Source organism: Myotis nattereri (assembly GCF_964212035.1).
Source record: "Myotis nattereri genome assembly, chromosome: 4".
In the NCBI taxonomy this organism is placed as follows: Eukaryota; Metazoa; Chordata; class Mammalia; order Chiroptera; family Vespertilionidae; genus Myotis; species Myotis nattereri.
The window spans coordinates 65,077,728-65,101,840 of record NC_138079.1 but is presented as its reverse complement, the minus strand read 5'-3'; the positions used below and the strand labels follow the sequence as shown (position 1 = coordinate 65,101,840).

Here is a 24,113-nt window from a genome sequence, read left to right as displayed (position 1 = left end):
TGAAGAAATAATAAACACCTCTGAAATTCTTTAATATTAAAATACAAACTTTTTATCAAAGTGGGCTAGAAAGCAAAATTTACAAATGCTCAATATTTTCCCAGAGCCCAGAGCCTTTAGAAGTAATTAGGTGTAATATTTTTTGTGAAGTTTACTGCTAATTCTTCTACTTTGTTAAAATTTTTATTTTTCCTTAGTAATCTGTGTTTTTAAGAAGAGAATACTATGGCCTGTTTATAAAATGTTTCAAGTGTTAGTAAAATTCAATCAGGAAAACCACTATCAGATTTCCCACCGACAGAATTTAGTTTTGATGACTACAGGCTACACATCACTATCTCAAGAACATTTGATGAAGAGCCTTTGTATGGTAAACTGCCTGATAAAGGGGTCTCACAATTTTACCTCCCACTATTTTTCTTCTATTCCAGGAGCTCTGTAACCTTAGGGAGATTTGCTTTTTGAAAGAAAGCTAGGGATATTGGTGGCCTTAAGGAGGAATGGAATAAAAGAAAGTTACTACCTGAAAACAGGATAAAGTGCTGCTAAATTACAGGGTAAGCACAGCCCTTCTTTGAGATGGTAGAGGAATAAGAGTCACAGTTTCACTTCTAACTCTCTTTTACAGAGTGACAAGGGAGACAGTCCCTGAACTGTAAATAAAAATAAAAGGCTTTTGGAGGAGTTCCACAGTGCTCTGGAGATTATTTATCGCCTACGGAAAACCAAAAGTAGAAAAATTGCCACAAAACAAATACAAAATTCTAACTATTTTCGTTCAGTAGGATATAAAAATATTGGAAGTGAGAACTTCTCTCATAAAATCATTCACTCAGGTTTGTATTTAAGTTTTTACACAGAACAAACTATGTCTTAGCAAGGAACAGAGTAGTCCAAAAACTTAGCTCATTAATTGGGCATTACTCTGATTACTCCCTTCACACTCATCTACTACTTATACTTTTTCATGCGTCGTTTTTAAAGCTAGTCCTTGGAGGACTACCTTTAGCTGACAGACTGGGCAACAGCTTTGAGGAAATTAACATGTGAAAACTTTCCTTACCCAAGACACTCATATCTATCTGTTTGGGTACTAAGTTATTGGTTACAAAAAAACTTACTACTTTGTCATAGTTATCGATGTCCTTACACTTTTTTTATGGCCAGACCACAATATAACTTAGCATACATACGACCTCTAGTGAATGTATGTGTATATCTATCCAAACCGAGCTTCATAATCAATGCTTAGCATTATCACAGGACAGCCTCTAAAATTTTCTACTCTAGTCTATTCCTCTCAATTGTTTTCACTACTCACAAATGAGGATCATGAAACATTCTTTGAAAAACACTAATATATTATCTATTTTTCATGAAAAATTATAATTTCCTCAAATACAAAGGGACCAGGTTTTTTTCATTGGCATTGTCACAGGACATTACCTAGTACCTAGTTCTTATTAACTTACATGCCTGGATCCAACACAGCAAGCTCTAAACATCTTCTTATAGTTGGCAGAGTAGCATATAGAATAATAATGGTAGTTGAAGTTTAATTTTAAAAAGACTAGTGAAAGTCTTTTCGTTTCCAAATGACTAGTGATAGATATCACACATGGTGGCAATATTTTTTTCTTGTTTTAGAAATTAGGGGGTGATTGGGGGGGGGGGGCGTAATGTGGGGATAAGGACACATATGTAATAACTTAGTCAAGAAATTTAAAAAAAAAAGTTAAAAAAGTAGTTTAGAGGCTGGATTAAAAACATCAAATTTATAATAGCTCTGCAGTTGTAGGCTGTACTTCTGCTATACCCAAAGGTCTGCTGAATGCTCTCAAAATTAATGCATATAAAGAGAATTCTGTGATAATCACACTAGATTAAACAGGATTCAACTAAATGGCATGCTCTTAGGTATTAATACATTTTATGCGGGAAACGTGTTTACACGTTTTACGTATTTATACGTTCTACCAGTGTAGTAGAGCGCGGGGCACGTATTAATACGTTTTTTATAGACTAGCGGTAGAATGCGGGTAACGTATAAATACGTAAACTAAAGTTATCGTAATTTTACTGAACGTTGCCATTTGCGCAAAAAATTAGCAAAAATGGCCCGCACCACCTGTTAGCGCGCGATAAAAACTACCCGCAAACAATGTGTTAACTGTTCCTCCTAAAGTTCTCAAAGTAGGGGAAGCTATTTCTACTAAAGAAAATGCTTCTGGAATGTGTTTTTAGGGGTGAATATTCAGTGTACTACAGTAGTACCTTAATAACATCAAGATTAAGAAGGTTTTTCCACCGTGATTCAGGAAGGAGGGATAGAGTCACCAACTGCTCATTCAACTGTTCTGGGGAATCATACTCTATCATTTCATCACTTGGTTCTATGGTTTCTTCTGATAATTCTACATCTGAAAACAAAAATTTGGGGGTAAAAAAAAATTAACACAGAATATTTTTATCATGTAAAAGAAATTTAATTCAGACCAAATCCATTAGTATTTCATAACACATTTACTCAATGTAGATTTGTAAACTCTTAATTTCCTCATCTTCTCATATTAACTATAACTCCCATCACAATACCTAAAACACTTCTCCCTAATACCAAGAGATTACCAATAGATAATCTTATCAATTACATTTTTGTAAAAAATTTATGAAGTCATTCAAAATATTTCATATCAGTTAAATACTTTGATTGAATCCACTAAACTGTGCCTTCATTAGCAATACACCCATGTTAGGTTTATGATCTTACACTTCAAAAAATTACTATTTTGTGATTACCTTCAGTTTGACAAGTTCCAGGAAGCATCACTACTGAAGGAACATAATCTGTGGGAAGTGGCCGTAATGAAACAACTGAATACAGGGAAATATTGGACCTGAGAAATAAAAACATAAGCCATATTTTAAAACTTAAAAATACAGGTTTTTTGGGAAAAACTTCAATTACTGGTCTGAAAAAACTTCAATTACTCTACAATCTTGAATTTGGCTACAGATTCCAATCACGTACAACTTAAAAACAACCTCAAAGATAAATAAAATAGTATTAATTTGAAAATGCCTTGATTCATGTCATAGATGTTATCACAAGAAAGCTGTGCATAAACATTACTAATGTAGTACACAAAAGTATTTGAGAGATCAGTACTAGGGAGTACTTTTATAAAGTAACATAAACTCCATGTCTTTATATTGTTTTGACAATTGTCAATCTTCAGTTAAGAACATAATACCTAACTGAAGGAAGGACAGACTCAGAGAGTTAAGTCAGACACAGAATAAGATAATCAGATCCTTGAGATTGTAAACAGTCATGGATTTCTCCTTCCCTAGAATGGCCCTCTAAGTGGCCATGTTTCTGCTACCTTGACCCTGCACATGACCTTGGATGACTAATCAAGATGTAGCTTCCTATCCCCAAGTGAGTTAATCAGATTCTGTTTTCCATACATTATGAATTTAGAATGAAAACAAAAAGTTGGGGAAATCAGGTTCTGAGCTATATGTATCACATTGTTGCTAAGGTCCCACAGCTACTATTCTTCTCTTATCTTGATTGTTCAAGCCTCACAGATTCCAGGAGATACTCCATTTTGCTTATTAAGGTGGCCAGAGTGTATTTCAATTGCACACTGAATTTTTTTGTGTGTCATAAAAACTTAATTAGAAAATTTTATAATTAGAAAAAAAGGTAAGTTTTTTTCTCTTCCTCAATAATTAATAACAGTTAAAAGACATAGACATCTGACCCTAAGAAATACCCAGCACTTTTTCTCGGTCCAGATGATGGACCATCTACCTTAACCTCTTACATGTTCATCACAATGGAGTTGGGTGTGAAGAGTTATGTAACTAGAATGATCTTAGCAAGCATCTTTCCCAAACAATGCCTTATAGATAAAGTAGTCTGAAGTTGACAGGTGACTCACTAAGGTTATAAAGCAGTATTGGGGTAGTAGCAGGAGGGCCAGAACCTGGCTAGGGACTCCCATTTTTCTAACATTTTAAAATTCACATATCCTTTTTGCAAAATAAAAGCTAAATAAGAGATAAAAATCAATTGTGTGGTTGAACAAAGGTATCTAAATTATCAAGCAGATGTTGAATCAGCCATAAACTTATGGTAAGTTAACCCTCTGTCAACAATGTGACATTTCCATTTTATAAATTAGGGAAAAAAAAGGTTATCTTAGCAACTATGGTTGTCTGACAATATCATCTTTCTTCTCCTCCTTACCCCAAACAGAACTATATGAATGAACTCACCATAGATAAATTCCAAGGTGGTCCACGTGGGAAGTGGCCAGAAAGTCTCCGGTAGGGGACATCGTTACATTGAGAGGAGCTGAGTCCAACAAAAAGCTGTCTATAAGGCTATAAAAAGGATCAAGATGTTAAACTCTACCAAAACATTTAACTCACAAATATATTTTTGTTAAAAATAATACGAAATAATACAGAAAAGTTTCATTTTTTATTTTTTAATAATCACCAATACCAGAAAGGCATCAATAACAAAGAGCTTTGTCAGTTATGTTACTATTTGAAAATAACCTCTCTTAATGAGAATGACTTGGAACTTCAAATTACCAATTAGCGAGAGAAAGAGTTTCAACAGGGAGAACACAGGAGGAAATACTTTTCCTGGAATGCCATTTTGGTAGACTGACTTGGGAACATTTCTCTTGTATTTTTGTTATCCCAGTGAAAATAATAAAAGGCTTAGGTAGCCGTAACTGGTTTGGCTCAGTGGACAGAGCGTTGGCCTGCGGACTGAAAGGTCCCAGGTTCGATTCCAGTCAAGGGCATGTACCTTGGGTTGCGGGCACATCCCCAGTAGGAGGTGTGCAGGAGGCAGCTGATCGATGTTTCTCTCTCATCGATGTTTCTAACTCTCTATTCCTCTCCCTTCCTCTCTGTAAAATCAATAAAATATATTTTTTTTAAAAAAGGCTTAGGCAACAGAAGAAATTAAAATGACTGTAAATAAGAATAAGAAAACAGTAATGGAAAAAACTCGAGCAAATCTGTTTTTCAAATAGGTAACCACACTATACATGAAACATATGAAAGAATTCAGTCTACAGAGCATAACCATAAAGCAGTGTATAAAAACTAGTCTCACAGCTTGAAAAGTTGGAAGGGTTGAAAAGATGGGTAAGAAGGGGGAGTGATCACCCCCAGGTAGGAGGCCTGGAGTAGTTGGAGTAGGCTTCTCAGAAAACACAGTGTTGGAGATGAGCCTTCCAAATGGATGCTGATGATAGAGAAAGCGTATCCTGGATGAGGAAAGTGTGGAGGGCAAGGCAAAGGAAAACACAACTGGGTTTAGTGAGGAGTGCAGTTTGGTACATAAGCATAAGGCTACATGCAGGCTCCTCAATACAAAATACCTAAATTTGTTTTTACTTTAATCAATGAAAAGTCACTGCAGGCTTTGAAAAGATAGTAATGTAATCTTCCCTTTCATAAGAAATCTGCCATCAGAATGTAGAGTATATTTGAACAGGAAGAAGAGTGAAATTGTGCTAGCAGTCATCTAACAGCATTAAAGATCTGATCTAGGATGATGACAGCAGGAAGTGACCTGAGTGAATTTAATGAGCAAAGAGAAAGATCCGCAAAGGAAGCTTCTTAGGTTGGCTGAGGGTGCGAATACTTTGTGTACTTTAAGAGAAATATACTATTTTAATCACAGCTATTTTAAAAACTATTTTATTCACTGAAGGCAGTACATTATCCATGGGAAGGCACAACAAAATGCCTTAAGTTCAGAATCTACATTATATAAAACATCATCTTAAGAAAAACAATAATAATAGTTAACAGTTTTTAGGATTTCATGCTAGGAAGTATCCTGAGCCTTTGAGTCTACTAATTGAATCCTCACTACCCTATAAGGCAGATCTGTATTATATAAATCAGAAAATAGGCCCAGTAAGATTTAAAAACTTGCTGAAGGTAGAAAATTGAGCCAAGAATGTCACACAAGCAGTCTGTACTCTTAATCACTATAAACTCAGTAAAACCACTGCTGAAACTAAAGTATAACAAGCTGCTCAACAGCATATTTACATGCTGGGAATGTGTACACTGGTGATTCATGAGCAGCGTAAATGTGAATGAAGTCTCTCCAGTGGAGACGTTAAGTGACTTGTCCAAAATAAAATCTCTTGCCCTCGCCGGTTTTGCTAAGTGGATAGAGCATCGGCCCATGGATTGAAGGGTTCCGGGTTCAATTCCAATCAAAGACACATACCTAGGTTGCAGGCTTGATCCCTGGCCATGGTCTGTGTGCAGGCGGGAGGCAACCAATCAATGTGTCTCTCTCACATCGCTATTTCTCTCTCTGTCTCTCTCCCTCCCTTCCACTCTCTCTAAAAATCAATGGGAAAATATCCTCAGGTGAGGATTAATTTAAAAAAAAAAATCCCTCAATTTGTTCAGAGTGTAATTAATACAGTAAAACTTAAATAATGAATGATAGGAAAATAAGCCTTAAAATTAGGAGCACTGGAAAGTGTGCTCAGGACAATGACTGTTATTTAATTCTTAGTTATGGTGAAAAAGGTGAAGAATAACCTGTCTGATTTCTGCTCAAACTTACTCTGGAAGCTCACAAGAATGCCTTCTCTTAAGAATCAAGAGAATTGGGGAAAATAAAACTTTGGTAAACACTTATATACCAAAGACTATTAAATTATTTATGTTATTTAACCCAAACAACCCTGAGCAGAAACATTACTCCAATGTATATAAACGAAAATTAAGCCTAAACACAGCAGTTTCAGATCTTACCATTTCTTGTCTTGATCAATATTTGTGCATTAACTTAACTATGTGAGGGGTGAATCATCCTAACATGTCTGCTAAAAAGAGGATCTACAATCTACTGCTTAAGCAAATTTATTTTATATAATACTATAATTATTTTGTCAAATTCATTGTGCAACTTGATTCCATAGCTGTTGCGTGTGGGTAGACAGACCTTCCGTTATGTAAAAGCATCAAATTGAGGAAGATGATTTCCACATACAAAGCATATTTTACATGGCCATATTAATTCATAAAGTATAAGTGTGTCCCTGCCAAGGTCACAGAATGAAAAGTCCCAGATAAGGAACATAGTTTTTGAGAGAAGATCAATAAAATCCTCACAGTAAGAAATCAGATTTTCAAACACAAAGCCTTGCATACCAAGTCCTTTCTGGTTATATCAGGGGTGGGGAACCTATTTTCTGCCAAGGGCCATTTGGATATTTATAACATCATTTGTGGGTCAAACAATATTGTCAACTTAAAAATTAGCCTGCTATATTTGGTCAAACATTTAATTAACTCATTCCTAATGCCTTGCCAGGGCCAGACCAAATAATTTGAGGGCCTTATACAGCCCACTGGCCAGATGTTCCCCACCCCTTGGTTATATCCTGAACAAATGCAGACAGCGTGTAGATGATCAATCTCCAAAGTGATGGAATCAACTTACACAAAAATCTTTAATGAATAGAAGAAAGGGATAGTTTTGCCTCAGTGAGAAATGCAAAATAATATTCTATTCCAATTATTCTCATGTAATGCTCCTCAGAAAACAGCAATGAGACAGAACAAAATGTAAAATTCTATTAAAGCTGCACAGCTGGTGTGGTTCAGTGGTTGAGCACTGACCCATGAACCAGGAGGTCACAGTTCAATTCCTGGTCAAAGAACATGCACGGGTTGCAGGCTTGATCCCCAGCAGGGGACATTGCTATTTTATACTTTTCTCATCCCCCAAAGAGTTCAACATGAACTTCCAGTAGATTGCAAACAAAGAAATAAAGATGGTAGTGGTAGGGAATGACAAAAAATTTCAACTGGCTATAACTGGATTGGCTCAATGGATAGAGCGTCGGTCTGCAGACTGAAGGGTTCCAGGTTCAATTCCAGTCAAGGGCATGTACCTTGGTTGCAGGCACATCCCCAGTAGGGGGTGTGCAGGAGGCAGCTGATTGATGTTTCTCTCACATCACTGTTTCTAACTCTCTATCCCTCTCCCTTCCTCTCTGTAAAAAATCAATAAAATATATTAAAAAAAATTTCAACTGTGCTTCTATGAGAACCCTACAAAATAAGAAAACTTTCTATATTTTAAAACAATTTTACAGGAAACAGTTCAGTGCCTATGCAATTGTTTTAGATAGGCACAACTCCAGGTAGATTACACCTGTATGTTACCACACCCAAAGGTTTACTCATAAATAGTTTCACTTTTCAGACTCTGTTATGAGCATATTCATTCTTTAAATATTTAATATGTGATGTAAATGACGAAGCTGCATACTGAAGAAAGAACTAGGAATCTCCAAAGATTGTCATACAAATTATGATTTAGAAACAGGGGAATCAAAAACCCCAATAATTACATATGGGTGTATGATGAAACACTAATCCTCACTTCCTCATTATCTTCTACATCAAGAAAATCAGTTCATTCTTAATAACATATGACACAGCCTAAGCAAGGTGGAAAGCACAACTGTTGGGAAATGTTTTTCCTCCAATGCTTATTGCAGCAAAATGTAATTCATGAAATATGCCACCATGGGCAAATCACGTCGCTTCTCTTTGAGTCTCCATTTCCTCATTTGTAAAATAGAACTAATAATAGTAATAGTACCTGCACCCACTCGAATATGAGGGAAGGTGAAAAATAAAAGTATATAAAGTGCTTAGTAGCTAATGGTAAATGCTAATTTAGTTGCAATTAGACAGCAGCAGTTGTGTGACATGGTTTTTCAAGCTTCCTCATTTACTCCACTTCCAATCTTAGCCAAAGTAGTCCTTATTTTTGTCTTTATTAAAATCAGACTTTGGTTCAATCAGTGTAGATGTAATTACATTTTCTTTTAATAATCCCTGTGTGACTCATTTCTTGTTTGTGTGTCTGCCGTCTTCATGCCTTTGTATTCATTTAAAATTGCCGGTGTTCACCAAAAGATATCAGAATCAAAAACTTATCAAATTTAAATCTGCTCAACTTTTTACTGAAATAAAAGATTTAGCAAAAAGACTAATGCTGAGTCAAAGGCTGATAGATTTAAATGCTTCTAGATCTTATTTTTTCCATTCGAAAGATAAATTTGCTGCTTTGTAAAAAATATTTTGTTAATTTAGTACTACTGAACATTAATCTATCTCTCCCATCTAATATGAACTAAAACTACTAAAAAGGAAAATGACAAGGGCATGTGTCAAGTCTATTACTTGTACAACTTTCCTACTGTAATTAAAGCAATTCAAATTACAATGTTCAGTTTTAGAAAAATAGCAAAAGTCCTAGACTACCAATATTTCTAATGATGCCTTTTTTTTTTTTTAAAGTAAGGAAATACCAACTTTAGGTGAACTTTTTGAAGTCAGAGGATATAGCCCAGGAACGTGTGTGGACATGATAGTTTTTAGAGTTGGACTAATTAGCAACAACACTTTTGTTGCACATATTCCAAATCGGGTGCCTATGCTGCATAAATAGCTGTGTCTCATTCCTATATCAAACTTGAAAGGAAATTATTACATCAGGGTTTTTCCTTTCTAAAGGTCAAACTGCTTTCAAGTATGAGCTTATCCAACTCCTCAGGGAAAAAAAAAGTAGAAATGGACAGAGCTTAGTAATTTAGAAATATTTCAAAGATTAAAAAGTACCATCTTCTTTCTCATCTTTCTTACCAATGTCTTTCCTTATGGTATATTCCTGTTAAATTAGATATTTTGCTATTCCCATCACTCCTTCCTAAGCAATTCTATGTTAATATGATTTTAAATTGCATCTATTCCCATGTAATTTTTAAGAGTATTTTTAAGAGTATTTTTAAATAGAGGAAGTGAGAAAGAGAAACATTGATGTGTTGCCTCCTGTATGTAGCCCAACCAGGAATTGAACCCAAAACCTGGGTATGTGCCCTGACCTGGAATCAAACCTGCGACCCTTCGGTGCATGGGACAATGCTCAACCAACTGAGCCACAAAGGCCAGGGCTATTCCTATATAATTTTTAACAACAACAAAGCACACAGACACACAAACATTCTCTCAGTCTCCAATGTTCAAATTAATTAACTGAATTGAATAATGTTTTCTCTTTGAGAACTGTTTTAGTAGCAAGATTAAGTCTATGAGATAGATTTCTGAACACTACTGGGTTTTACCCAAATCTTAAGATGCACATGTTTCATTCTTGAAGGTATCTAAAATGTCTTCCTTCAAGAATTATGTTAGAGACAGAGAATATACAACATACATCAAGGAAAGTTAAGGTTTTTGATCTTTTAACTAAATTCAATATGAACAAAAAAACATACAAAATAAAAGTTTGAGTCATATTTTTAAAAGCACACAATCCATTAATTACAGGTAAAAGATAATGACTGAGAAATTTTCTGATAGAGGTTAAGGATTTAAAAATAAACTCACCACCCAGAAGGAAGGTCCCAAGTTCTAATAGAGCAATCCATTGAAGCAGTTATTAACCAACGACCATCAGGACTGAAAGCCTTTAAGTTAAAAAAAATAAATAAAAGTACATACATAATCTGTGTGTGTGTATACATGTATATGTATGTTTGTGCCTGCATTTTTAACAGCTTAAAGAATGCAATAAATTAAAAGATACAGACTACATGAAAAACTAAGTTTGAGTAAAATTTAGACTACCTTATTTTATATAAAAGAAACCATTTCTTATATACCACTGATTTGGATATAGATAAGGATTAGGCTTTTATAGGAAATATAAAAAGTTTTGAAATTAACACTAAAAATTAAATCTTTATCTCCTCTATTTATAGACAATTAACAAACTGTGTTTAACTACAAATTATTTTTAATATAAAGCTGCTGTTCTGAGAGCATTCAATTACTAGTAGAAATATTTTGTTACCTAATTTGATTACAACGTATCTGTGAAAGCAACAAAAACTACATTTTCTTAAACAGTCTATATATTAGACTAGCTTTCTAAGAATAAACCTAATTTTGAATGCATATTATCTTAAAATATTAAAGTTACTAAAAAAAGTCATTATACTTTCACTTGTAGTTTCAGTTAAAAATCTTCTTCACTAATCATGTTTGATTTCCAAAGTGTAATTTAAATCTGCAATAAGAGTTTCAAAATAAATTTAAACTATAAACTACTTATAAAGAAGGTATAGCTTTTCTATCATTAAAAATGAATAATAATAGCTCTCTCCTTGCCTATAGCAAGTGTTTTGAGGCTCAAATCACGTAGGATGTGGAAGAAGGCCCAAAAGGAAAAACTTTAGGGTTTATAATGGCAGTAGATTGTATTCATCCAGAAGTCTAAGCACATCAAAGGGATCATGACTACCCATATTAGCACATGATTTTGGATAAGTGAACTCTAATTTGTTCATCAGGGCTGCAGTAATATTGTGGAAACTCAAAACTTAAGGTACAGAGAGATCAATTTACAGAACAGAACAAGCTATTAAAGGATGGGAAAATAATCTGATAAATAAATCTTATAGATTTAATTTAAGAGGAGTAATTTAATACTGAGTAGTAGAAACTACAGAAACACAAGTTGAAAAATGTGAAAAGGAAACAAAAAACAAAAAACAGGAAGATTGTTGGCACTGACAGATGTTTTAAAAAATGCTATTTCATCATAAATTACCCCACTCCCACCCTCATTTCTATAGATACTGTCACAACAAATTCTGTTGATGGGTAGTTCTACCAATCTCCAATCTCCAGATCAACACCATTTCTCCTTATTTTTAAGGAAATGGGTAAGCATTGCAAATTCTGATTTTTCGTATGAGAATGAATAAGTAAAAGTAGCTGTTGGAACTGGCATTCAGTAGCTAGGATTTTATTTTTTTCTCTTTTCAAATAAATCAAGGAATCTGCAATTGATGAAAAATGACAATATAAACTTAATATGGTCCTCTACAAACAACTTTTAAACCAGAGTGCTTATCATAATATCATACATCCCACCGTAAGAATATAATAATAGTAAGCTAAATCACATTACCAGTTAAACTCTTGGAATTAAGCTATACAAACTCTAGAAATAAAACAAAACTAGCACACACCAGGTACCAGATATTCCAAGTCTTTTAGTATTAATTTTTTATGCATGTAGAAAATCAGAAATAAGTTCCTTCAGCCTAGTTTAATATTAAGTCAGAAATGATATACTTATGTTTCCACAGATCATTCAACCTCTAGAGTATATTTTGGTCCTGTTTACAGTCTAAGAGAAAAAGATAAACTCTGTGATATATATTTGTTAATCTGATGGCATTAACTCCCTGAGAAATATTTAACTTTCTTTTAATTCTGCATTTTCCTTAAAAAATCTACTAGTATGATGAGTAGTTTAATGCTATTCAAGGAAAACAGTTTCAATTATTTGAACATTTTTTAACCTAAACAGAAGCAGAAATGAGTCAAATTTTGTTTAAACATCTGGTTTGTTTTACCATGTCATTGATTTGGCCTTGGTGTCCAGAAAACTCTCTGACAGTCTTTCTAGTTTCTATGTCCAGAACACTAATGGAGAAGTCATCCAAGGCGAGTCCCAGAATGCCACTAGCAAGATAAATACATCAGTTTTAATAAACAAACAAAAACTTGAACTAAAATCTCACAGGCATTTTAATTTTTTAAATCAAGTGTACCTTTGGAGTATAAGCAAAATGCTGTTCTTTTTATATTAAAAATCGGATTTTTTTCCCCACTTGGTAAATTATGTACTTTATTTAAATCAAGAACTTTTTACCAAAAACATCAAGAGGAAAATTCATTATCATTAAAAGAGAAATTTTACCTGTCTCTGTGTAGCAGCATCATATTTGGAGATGAATCAAGGCTCATAGAATGGATTAAAATTTTGTTTTTAAAATTCCAAAACTTGAGTAATCCTTCACTACCAGTTGTAATTGTCAACTGGTTTAATCCATCCACTGCAACACCTCTAACAGACCCTTTATGAGCTTTAAAGCATATGTTAAAAGAAAAAAGAATAAGAATTGATATTGCCTCTCTGAATACTGCCCAAAGAGTGATTCCCTTATTTAAATAACTAAGTTCCACTATTTACCTTACTAAAATTTTAATATTACTCTGAATTTTAGCGAGTAGGGAGATTATTATATTGCTTGAGTAAAAATAAAGTCAATCAGATTAATATACAAAGGTTTCAAAAAAAAGTTAAGATTTTCTGCTCAAAGCAAGAAGAAAACAAAAATTTTAATTTGTATATTATCTACTTTCCTTTAACATCTGTGACTTAATTCTCTGAGTATTTCAACATGGTGGCTATAAGATGTAATGGCAGTATCTGTCATATGGAGTTGACAATAGCCCATCAATAACTGTAGCAAAATGGCTGGCAGTTAAGAATTTAATACATGCCAATGAGTTATTAGCCTCGTACCTATCTATATTATTTTTTTAATAAGAAAAAGAAAAACATGCAATACCTTGATCCTCACCAAACCTTCCTCGATGTATACCAGACTGCATGTTATATACATCTACAGATCCTGATGAGAGACCAATTACAGCAAAGTTTCCACAAGAAGTTATATCCACTGCCTTAGGGGAAAAAATATTAAACACAAGTGACACAGCAATTAACTAACATTTTTATTGTACTTAAGCTTCCATAGTGTTTTTTTAATCCACTAATTACCTTATTCTTTTTTAAAATAAAGCATGGCATGATAAATTAATTAGTTCAGTAATTTTCTTAAACATTCCTATATTTGGATATCTAAGACATATCTGCTTGATTCTAACTCCTTTCTCTAAGAAGTATGAAGAAATTATTATCCAAGACCATAAAACATAACCAAGGAAACTCAGTTGAAATTTACAAAGTCAGAATAATTGTGTTATCAGCTGGCCTTCAATTTTTAATTTATTCACCACAGTGCATTCCATTCCTGAATTTGTCTTTATCTTACCTTACTTTTTAATTGCTTCTACAGCTATACAAAACTAAAAACCTACCATTAGAATGTCCAATAAAAAAGCTCAAAATATTTTAATTATGACATATTGGGAAGAGAATACACAAGGCATTACATAGAAAACATTAGTTTATAAGCAGTTTCTCTAAAATAAACTCATATCTTAATACTTTTTTAAAAGTGTCAGTCAATATTGTATTGATGAGGTGTCTTTTTTTCTATGTTAAAAACATGAGACTGGTTCTATATTGGGTTGTGACCAGAGAAATCCCTGATTGCCACTGTGTGTCAGTCTGATATTACCCACCCAAGGAAGAATTGAAAATACTGCTAAATTTATGCCTAAAGAAATAAACTTCTAAAACCTAAAATAAAAAATTTATTAGAGGCTATGACTCAGATACACTATGACCCAAGTCAAGACATACTTACATAGCATTTACATAAGTATGCCCCACTTACATTATTTTTCTAGATAATTAAAGCTTATTCCATAAAAATATATATTATGAACTAATCTTAAAAAAAGCATTCTCTCTTTCTAAACAGAACATAAACATAATCTTACCGACTTTGAAAAACTCATAAATGTTTACACTATATTGTAGTTATAATATCAGGAACTAATGGAGATACTAGGCTATAATCTACAAGTAGCAAAGGACCTCAACGTGCTTGCTATACTTTTTATAATTTGTATTTACTTATTTTAATTAATTCTGAGAGGAAAGGAGAGGGAGAAAAATAGAGAAATATCCATGGGAGAGCAAAATATAGATCAGCTACTGGGGAACTGAGCCCACAACGTAGGCATGTGCCCTGACCAGGAATGGAACTGAATCTTTTGGTGCATAGGATGATGATGTCCAACCAACTGAGCCACACCAGCCTGGGTGAACTTGTATTCATTTTAATAAAATTTACTGTTGTTAGTGGGCCTGCTTCTGTAATCTCCTTTTCTTATTTATTCATGCTAATCTCTTATCAAAGGCAGCATAAACAAAGCAAAATGAGTAAACTGAGAGAGGGTTACCTTTGAGTAACAAATTGTACTTTAGTGCATGGGCTGTCTAATAAATACTACTGTTTATTACTTACTGGTTACTGATTTTGTTCCAGGTAGCTGAGTTTTGCCAAACATATGACTAAGTATATACATACACTTAATATTCATATACTCAGTGATCTATGAGTCATCATTATAGGCTGTGAGTTAAGAACACAGGTTCTAAATTGAATAGTCCTAGGTTCAAATCCCAGCTCTTCCATTTACTAGCTTTACTGACCTTAGACATTTTACTCATTATATTAAGCCTCAGTTTTATTGTCAATAAAAAGAGGCTAACAATAGACCATATCATAGGATTGTTGTGAGAATAATATACAATAATATGTGCTAGGCAGAGACACTAGAACAAAGCAAGCATAGAAAACCTATTAACTGTAATTACCTATTAACTGTAATTATCATTACCACTACTATCACAACCGCTACTCAAAATTGAGCAGGTAAACTTAAGACACTTAAGACAGAATCTCTATTGTTAAGAAAATAGTATAAAATCTTAAGATTGGATTTTTGTGCTATGGTTAATAGAGCATACATACTTACAAATAAACTTGCACAAAATAGGATCAAATGTGGAGTTAAATTTTTAATAAGTATTTTCAAAACCCTAGCTGCTTTCTTTGCAGATACGGACAAGCTCATCCTAAAACTCATATGGAAATGCAAGGGACCAGAATAGCCAAAACAATCTTGTGGGGTGGAGGAGAGCAGGAGAATAAACTTGGAAGATTCAATCTTCCTGAATTCAAAACTTACTACAAAGGTAAAAGGTACCATAATCAAGACAGTTTGGTACTGGCATAAAGATGGATATATAGAACAATAAAAGAGAACTGAGTGTCCAGAAGTAAACCCTCACATAATGTCAAATGATTTTGGGCAAGGGTGCCAAGATCATTCAATGGTAAAAGAATAATCTTCTGAACAAATGATGCTGAACAACTAGATATTAACTCAGAAATGATTATAGATCAAAAGTAACAGCTAAGACTATGAAACTCTTATAAGAAATCACAGGGGTAAATCTCCATGGCCTTGGGTTAAGCAATGATTTTTCTAAAACCACGAGCAGTATATATAAAAAAAAATAGGTTAGACTTCAATAAAATTAAAAAATCTTAGGCAGAAAATGATACCAGCAAGAAAACAAAATGATGGCCCATAGAATGGGAGAAAATATCTACAAATCATGTATCTAATAAGGTACTTGTACCTGGATTATATAAAGAGCTATTAAAACTCAATAATAAAAAGATAAATAATTCCATTAAACAATGGGCAAAGGATTTAATAAACATTTCTCCAAAGAAAATACACAAACAGCCAATAAGCACATGAAAAATGTTCACCATAATTAAGTCATTGGGGAAATGCAAATTAAAACCACAATGAGATACTCACTAGGATGGCAATAATCAAAGGAACAGACAGTAATAAGGCTAGGATGTATAGAATTTGGAACCTCTATACATTGCTGGTTAGAAATGCAGCTTTTTTGAAAAACCGGTTGACAGTTCCTCAAAAATGTTAAAGAGAGTTATACTATGACTTAATCATTCTTCTTAGATATAAATGCAGAGAAATAAAACACATGTCCACATAAAAATCTGTACACCAATGTTCATAAGCAGTACTGATAGCCAAAAAGTAGGAACAACACAAATGTCCATCAATTAACTGACCAATGGCTAACCAAAATGAGGTTTATACACAAAATGGAGTATTATTCAGCAATAAAAAGTATACAGTTTTGATACAAGCTACAACATGGATGCATCTTGAAAACATTATGCTAAGTAAAAGAAGCCAATCACAAAGATCATATATTGCATGATTCCCTTTATGTGAAACTAGAGGCCCGGTGCACAAAAATTTGTGCACTCGGGAGGATCCCTCAGCCTGGCCTATGCCCTCTTGCAGTCTGCAACCCCTTGGAGGATGTCCAGCTATTGGCTTAGGCCCGCTCCCTGGGGGATCAGGCCCAAACTGGCAGTCAGACATCCCTCTGGCAGTCTGGCAGTCCTCGGGGGATGTCCACTTACCAGCAGGGAGCAGACCTAAGCTGCAGCAGGACATCCTTAGTGCTGCTGAGGAGGCAGGAGAGGCTCCCGCCACCACTGCTGTGCTGGCAGCCATCAGCCTGGCTTGTGGCTGAGCAGAGCTCCCCCTGTAGGAGCGCACTGACCACCAGGGGACAGCTCCTGCATTGAGCATCTGCCCCCTGGTGGTCAGTATGTGTCATAGTGACCAGTCATTCCCAGTCTTTCTGCTGTTAGGGTCAATTTGCATATTACCCTTTTATTATATAGGATAGAAGCCTGGTGCATAGGTGGGGGCCGGCTGGTGGGTGCCTGCCAGCCTGGGTGAGGGGCTAATGGGTGTTTGCAGGCTGGTCAAGCCCCCCCCAGTGGGGACCCTCACCCCGTGGAGGTTTGGCTAGCCTGGGTGAGGGGCTGATGGCTGTTTGCAGGCTGGTCAAGCCCGCCCCAGTGGGGACCCTCACCCCATGGAGGTTTGGCTAGCCTGGGTGAGGGGATGATGGCTGTTTTCAGGCTGGCCACACCCCCTTTAGGGTGGGAGGTCCCCACTGGGGTGCCTGGCCAGTCTGGGTGAGGGGCTGAGGGCCATTTTCAGGCTGGTCAAGCCCCCCGGCGACGGAAGCTCCCAGCCTCTCCTTTTTTTCTTTTTCTTTTTCTTCTGAGATTTATTTACCGTCTATAATTGAAACTTTGTAGCCTTGAGTGGAGCTCAGAGCCGGCCAGGATGGGCGGGAAGATTGGCTTCCTCCATTGCCAGGGGAAACCCAAGCCTCCTGCTCGCTCCAGTTCCGTGGTCACGGCCGACTGAAAGCAGGTATCTGGGGTTTATTTATCTCCTATAATTGAAACTTTGTTGCCTTGAGTGAAGCTCAGAGCCGGCTGTGGCAGGTGGGAAGCTTGGCTTCCTCCATCACTGGGGCAATCAAGCCTCCTGCTTGCTCCAGCTCCATGGCTGCTGGCTGCCATCTTGGTTGGGTTAATTTGCATATAGTTGCTCTGATTGCCCAGTGGGCATGGCTTAAGGCATAGTGAAGATACAGTCAATTTGCATGTTTGTCTTTTATTAGTGTAGATGGCCAGAATAGGCAAATCTATAGACAGTGGGGCCTTGACTTACGAGTGTCCCCACTAACGAGTTTTTCGAGATATGAGCCGTCTCTTGGCCGATTTTTTGCTTTAAGTTGCGAGCTAAAATTCGGGTTATGAGCCAGCTTCAGATATCCCACCACTAGCTGGTGCAGCGAACGTCAGTAATTTGACATACGAGTGATTTGAGTTATGAGCACAGTCACAGAATGAATTAAACTCGTAAGTCAAGGCCCCACTGTATACTAGAGGCCCGGTGCATGAAAATTCATGCATTAGTGGGGGGTTCCTCAGCACGGCCATCTGAGGCTTGCCTGTGCCTCAGGCCGGCCCTGGGCAGTTGGGGGGCTGAGGGCGGGTCCGGCTGCACTGTGCGCCTGCTGCACCGCCGGCAGGGCTGAAAGGACTGGGGGACTCCTGCAGGGCTTAGGGGACTGGGCGCCGCCATCTTTGTGACAGTGTGATGGTCAATTTGCATATTCCTTCTTTATTAGATAGCCTAAAAACCTAAGCTATTTATAGGCCGGTAGCTATGACGCACACTGACCACCAGGGGGCAGACGCTCAATGTGGCAGCTGCGGTTCTTGGGTGACGCACCCAGAACCAGAGAAGAAGAAGCCCGACTCTGGGGTGTGTCACCCATGAACCATCCTTTTGCAATCCGGGAGCCCTCAGGGGATGTGGGAGAGCAGGTTTAGGCCTGATCCCTGCAGGCCAGGCTGAGGGACCCTGTGCACCGGGCCTCTAGTCTATCTATAATAATAAAGGCATAATATGCTAATTAGACTGGATGACCTTCCGGACGAAGCCGGGGCTGCGAGGGAAGCCAGGGTCCTGGGTGCCAGAGGGAAGCCGATGCCAGCAGCCTGGAGAAGGAAGGCCTACTCTTGCACGAATTTCCTGCATCAGGCCTCCAGTACAGTATAGGGATAAAAAGTAACTTGTGATTGTCTAGGTTAGGGAGATGGGAAAGGGAAAAAGTGAGAGAATACAGATGGTTTCTTATAAGTATAGGATTTCATTTTGAGGTGATGGGAATGTTCTAAAATTAGATTGATAAAATTTTTGTGATGACTGCACCAATTCTATTAATATACTTAAAACCACTGAGTTAATTATATACTTTAAATGAGTGAATTATATCTCAATAAAACTGTTTAAGAAAAAGCAGAGGCAATATTTCTGCAAACCAAACTTGACATCTTTCTCTATATCTTAAATCTCAACCTAACAGAAAATTCACATATTAACAAAAGAAAACAAAAATGAAATTTCAAAGAGGAGTAAGAACTCACAAATAAACACTGGCATTTAAATGTAAAGCTTGTATTTAAATATGCTTAGACTGTACTCAATCAGAGTTTCTCTAAAAGGCATTTATCACAATACACATACACGAAAAAACAAGAAATAAAGGATTTAAATAACTTCTACACCTATTACTCATTAAAGATTTACCTAAATCCTACTCATATAGTAAAAGAAATCAAGGAAGGATGGAAGGATGAAAATAAAGAGGGGAAGAAACCTTCAAATTCATATTTATTGAATACAATACTGTACACTCAACATAATTCAGGTGAAGAAATATATGAATAGTTCTGGCTGATATGGCTCAGTTGGATGGAGCTTTATCCCGTGCACCAAAGGGTTACTAGTTCCATCCCTGATGGGCAGATATGGGAGACAACCAAATATGTTTCTCTCACATTGATGCTTTTCTCTCTCTCTCTCCCCCTTCCTCTCTCTTTAAAATCAATCAAACATATTAAAACGTATATTTGTGTGTGTGTGTGTGTGTGTGTGTGTATATATATGTATATATATACATATATATGTATATATATATTAATTATATATATATATTAATCAATGCTGAAATAATCTTCAAAGGGTATTCTGAGTAATCCTATATGAGTAACAAAATGTAAGAAACCAACATACTACATCTGATTAAGCAAAGCTTAACTTAAACCTAAAGTAATTCTCTGTAAGCTGGAAAACTTAATACTATTAGGGACTAATTTGAAAATGCTTATGTTCTTTCAACCAATATTATCATCAATGAAGCTGAGTATAACAAGATTACAAGATGGTTTTATGGGGGGAAATACTCTTAAAACAAGCTCACTTACTGTTGCAGTAATGTCATCTTTCTTCAGCTCTTTTGGCTTGAGAAAGTAAGAGCCTATTGTAGATCTTTGATAGTTCCAGGTTGAGCAAGATAGCTTACTCTGATGGCAAGCAATAATACCATCCCAGTCACTTTCACGAGCTTCCTCTAAAACATAATTAAAATCATAAACCAATTGCTTTCATTCCCCCATTCATTTCTTCACCTATCATTTATTAAGCATCTAATCTTCCATGTTATCATTAGACATTAGAGACACAATTATAAACATGTAATTTCCTGATAGTTATGAGCTTGTAATCCAATAAGAGATTCTGATCAGCAGAAATTACAGTAAAGTATGATTGTGCCTTATAAGAGCACTCAGGAAGTTTGCTAAGAAATTTGGGAAGAACAATAAATGGCTCCATGAAAAAAGCAGTAAAACAAGGAAAAATTAACTGGATGAGATAGAAGGGTACGCACAGGTCCAAGAGTAACCTGAACAAAATTAAGAACAGCAAGTAAGTGAAGCATTTTCTTGAGGGGTGAGAGGAGGCAGGGCAACTGGGGCCACGTGGCCAAGCGTCTTGAAAGCCATGTAAAGAAAGGAGATTCACCCTAAAGGTAATAAGGGGCCACTGAAAGATTTTTAAGATGAGTGACATGATTCAGATGTTTTAGAAATGTCACTTGGTTCTAAGATAAAAACCAGAAAGGAGGATGGTCAAAATTAAAGTTTTAAAAAAATATCAGTCATCAGATTGTTAAAATAACCTTGAAGTCAAAATGGTGCTTATATCGTTTTTCTATGATAGTTTTCAATCAATAATCCCATTACCTATGCATTTTTCTTCAGATTACTTCTTTGAATGAAGCACTGCTCAAATGAGAGTTTATTTTAAGATTTCAGTGTATTCAGATCTTTATTAAGTTAGTCAGAGCGCTGTGTCCTCAGATCTTGCCTTTTTATACTAGTGAATTTCATTATATTAGGCATATGACAGAATAAAAAGGGCTACAAAGTGATATATCAAATAGTTTATTAATAGCTCTTAGAAATGAGCAAAGCCTGAAATTAATAGATAACAAGTTCAAATTATAAATAACTCTTTTTCAGTCTTCACACAAGATTAGCATGCACTTGGGTTACCTTCCAGATGCTTATTAATATTTGCAAAAACATCTATTAAAATAGAAAAAGATAAAGAAATGTACAGTAGGAAATAAATGACAAAGCAGAACTTCTCAAAACACAGTAAGAAGTTATTTACCAGCTGCAAACTTTGTGATGGGCGGAAGTCTCACTGACAGGGTATTTTGAAGTCCTTTACGTTTAACTCTTTTTTTATTTATTAATCCTAGGGTTGGGGGGAGAGGGGAATATAGCTATGAATCCTTCTTAATGAAATGTACATAAAAGTTATTCACTGTCACATAACTATAAAGTTCAAGAAGTCAGAAGCAAAATAAAGATGTTATTACCACTATCATTAAATTGCTTGTCAAGTTTAGCTAAGTAATGCCATAAAAAATTAAACTATGATATATAAATAATTTATAAAAGATGGTAAAAATATTTTTTGCAGGTGAATGGTGATACAGTCATGTCAATTAAGAGAAACAGCCAAATAATTATTAAAAGTAATAATAGTTTCACTGGATCAGATACTGGACCAATACAAGTAAAAAAGATCAGCAAGTTCCCTACAATGCAGCAATATTTAATATCATTATAATATAAATATTATATATTTTTGTATTACATTATATTTCTTACTGCAACAAAAATCCCATTCATGTTAGCAAAATAATATTAGAAAATCCTATTAAGATATGTAAAATACCACTGAGTGATCTTAACTATGTAGGACAACAAGAGGAAAACCAAAAAGAATTCACTCAGGAAATGAAAAGACGACTTGAATGAGGAGATACCATATTGCTAGACGTGAAGATTCTTAAGGATATCAAATTTCTTCAATTTAAGAGAAATTATTTTGGATATTGATTTTTAAATGATCCTGAAATTCATCTGTAAGTATATACATGCATGAAGAGCTAGGACATTAGCTTACAAAGAAGAGTAATTATGACTAAAACTGGGAAACATTTTTGTTTAGCAAACAAAATCTTTCAAATGCTGGGGAACCCTTGTAAGGGACAGAGAACAAAATGTGCCCTATTTACAAAAAGATGGGATACTTGCTTTCTCTAAGCTCCTTTCCATCTTTAAAATTCTACTCTTTACAGATGGCTCAAGCTAGAGCATCAACGTCTTTGGGGTAGCAGCCATACGTTTTTACACCAAAGATGTCTAACTCTTCAATAATCTTACAGCAGCACCTCAACCACTTCTATAGCAACACTGATCTTAGGAATCTTACTACTGCCCTTTATACAAGGGTTTTTTAATTTTATTAAGAGAAAAATGTATCAATAAAACCTCTTCTGGTAATCTCACAGAATCTTGAAACGTTTCTTTTGTGACCAACAGTTTTTTTTTTCTACCTTGCAAATGACCTACCATGTCCCAAACTCTTGTTAAATTTTTCATGTATTGTGGAAAATGACTGAAGAGTTCCATCTTGACCTGTTGACATATATAGAAAATGCCTAATCAAGCTTCATCAAAACCATGGACCATCTAAATCACAGATCTTACATCCTTCATTACAGTATTCAATTGTGCACTTATTAAGAACAAAGAATAGAATGAAGCATTACCATTGTCTCAGAATTAGTAAACAGAATGACATTCCAAATGAAGATAATTATCATCTACAATGTTTCCTGAATGTTCAAAGTTAACTCATTCTTCTTCACTTCCTTTTACCCTTTCCCCACATTTCCGAGTAAATCAAAGAGACATTTGAATTTTAAAATGTGCAAATACCAAACTTAATAAAGATTAAGCACCCTGTTCTCAATACTTGCTGGAATCAAGTATGCACAGAAACTCACTTGCGCTAAGAATCTGTTGTCCATTTTGTCCATAATATCTAATTTTGGTAAGAGGAGCACTATGTCCCATTCTGAATCTCAAAAGCCGGCCTTCACCAGTGGGACCATCAAATATCCATACCTGCCAAGAAATAAAATGGTAAGGTTCTTCCACAATGTAAGTTATCTGCAAGCAGCCAAATCATCTTTGACATAAATCAACTGGCACTGGGTAGTGCTGGCCAGGCTGCTGACCCTGCAGTGGAGGGTTAGGGGAGCGATAAACTATAATGCTTTCTCACTTCATAGCAATCAATGTAACCTGCTGTGTTTTTGTTTCATCTCTACCAGTATCTTATTCCACATTCCTTCCACCTTCTAGGTGTCAGGCTAAAATATTAAAGCAGACTTGTAATAACCTGAAGAGTAGGAGAGATGAGCCAGGAAGATGACAACAACAATAATCATAATACCCTAAGAGCATTGTCAGCGCCATTTGTGACAAGAAGTGGCTCCCTATGGAGAAATGTCAATCCGGCAATTGCTGTAGAATGTGCATTTCTCATTTGATTGATAAATTTTTTGTCTTCAAGATCCCAGAGTCCAATATGGCCACATGGGCTTCCGGCTGCCATTATTGGATGACCATCTGTTATTAAAATAAAATACATTAACAAAAACATGCACCATAAATTATCAAGTAACTCTTCTTTCTACCCTTTTAATCCATAAAGTGAGAAAAGACTATACACCAAGAATCTATCAATGTTCCTTTGACTCTTTATACTTCAGTATTTCATTCTTTTCTGTTAAATTATAAAAACATCTATTAAGAAAATTTCTGTGAGTTTAAGAG

At 35.5% G+C, this 24,113-nt stretch overlaps 1 protein-coding gene across 1 annotated transcript in view; it reads right to left on the bottom strand.

The window, feature by feature from the left end:
• The window catches only part of WDR36 (WD repeat domain 36), a 42,201-nt gene that overhangs the window by 4,745 nt on the left and 13,343 nt on the right, over window positions 1–24,113 (bottom strand). Inside the window, exons 8-19 of the mRNA XM_081090176.1 lie at window positions 23,731–23,906; window positions 23,279–23,399; window positions 22,842–22,907; window positions 21,589–21,675; window positions 20,337–20,482; window positions 13,515–13,629; window positions 12,860–13,025; window positions 12,513–12,621; window positions 10,474–10,553; window positions 4,288–4,395; window positions 2,800–2,897; window positions 2,275–2,420 (exon numbers count right to left, since the gene is read on the bottom strand). Coding sequence (XP_080946302.1) covers window positions 2,275–2,420; window positions 2,800–2,897; window positions 4,288–4,395; window positions 10,474–10,553; window positions 12,513–12,621; window positions 12,860–13,025; window positions 13,515–13,629; window positions 20,337–20,482; window positions 21,589–21,675; window positions 22,842–22,907; window positions 23,279–23,399; window positions 23,731–23,906 — 1,418 coding nt within the window. The remainder of the gene's footprint in view (window positions 1–2,274; window positions 2,421–2,799; window positions 2,898–4,287; window positions 4,396–10,473; window positions 10,554–12,512; window positions 12,622–12,859; window positions 13,026–13,514; window positions 13,630–20,336; window positions 20,483–21,588; window positions 21,676–22,841; window positions 22,908–23,278; window positions 23,400–23,730; window positions 23,907–24,113) is intronic.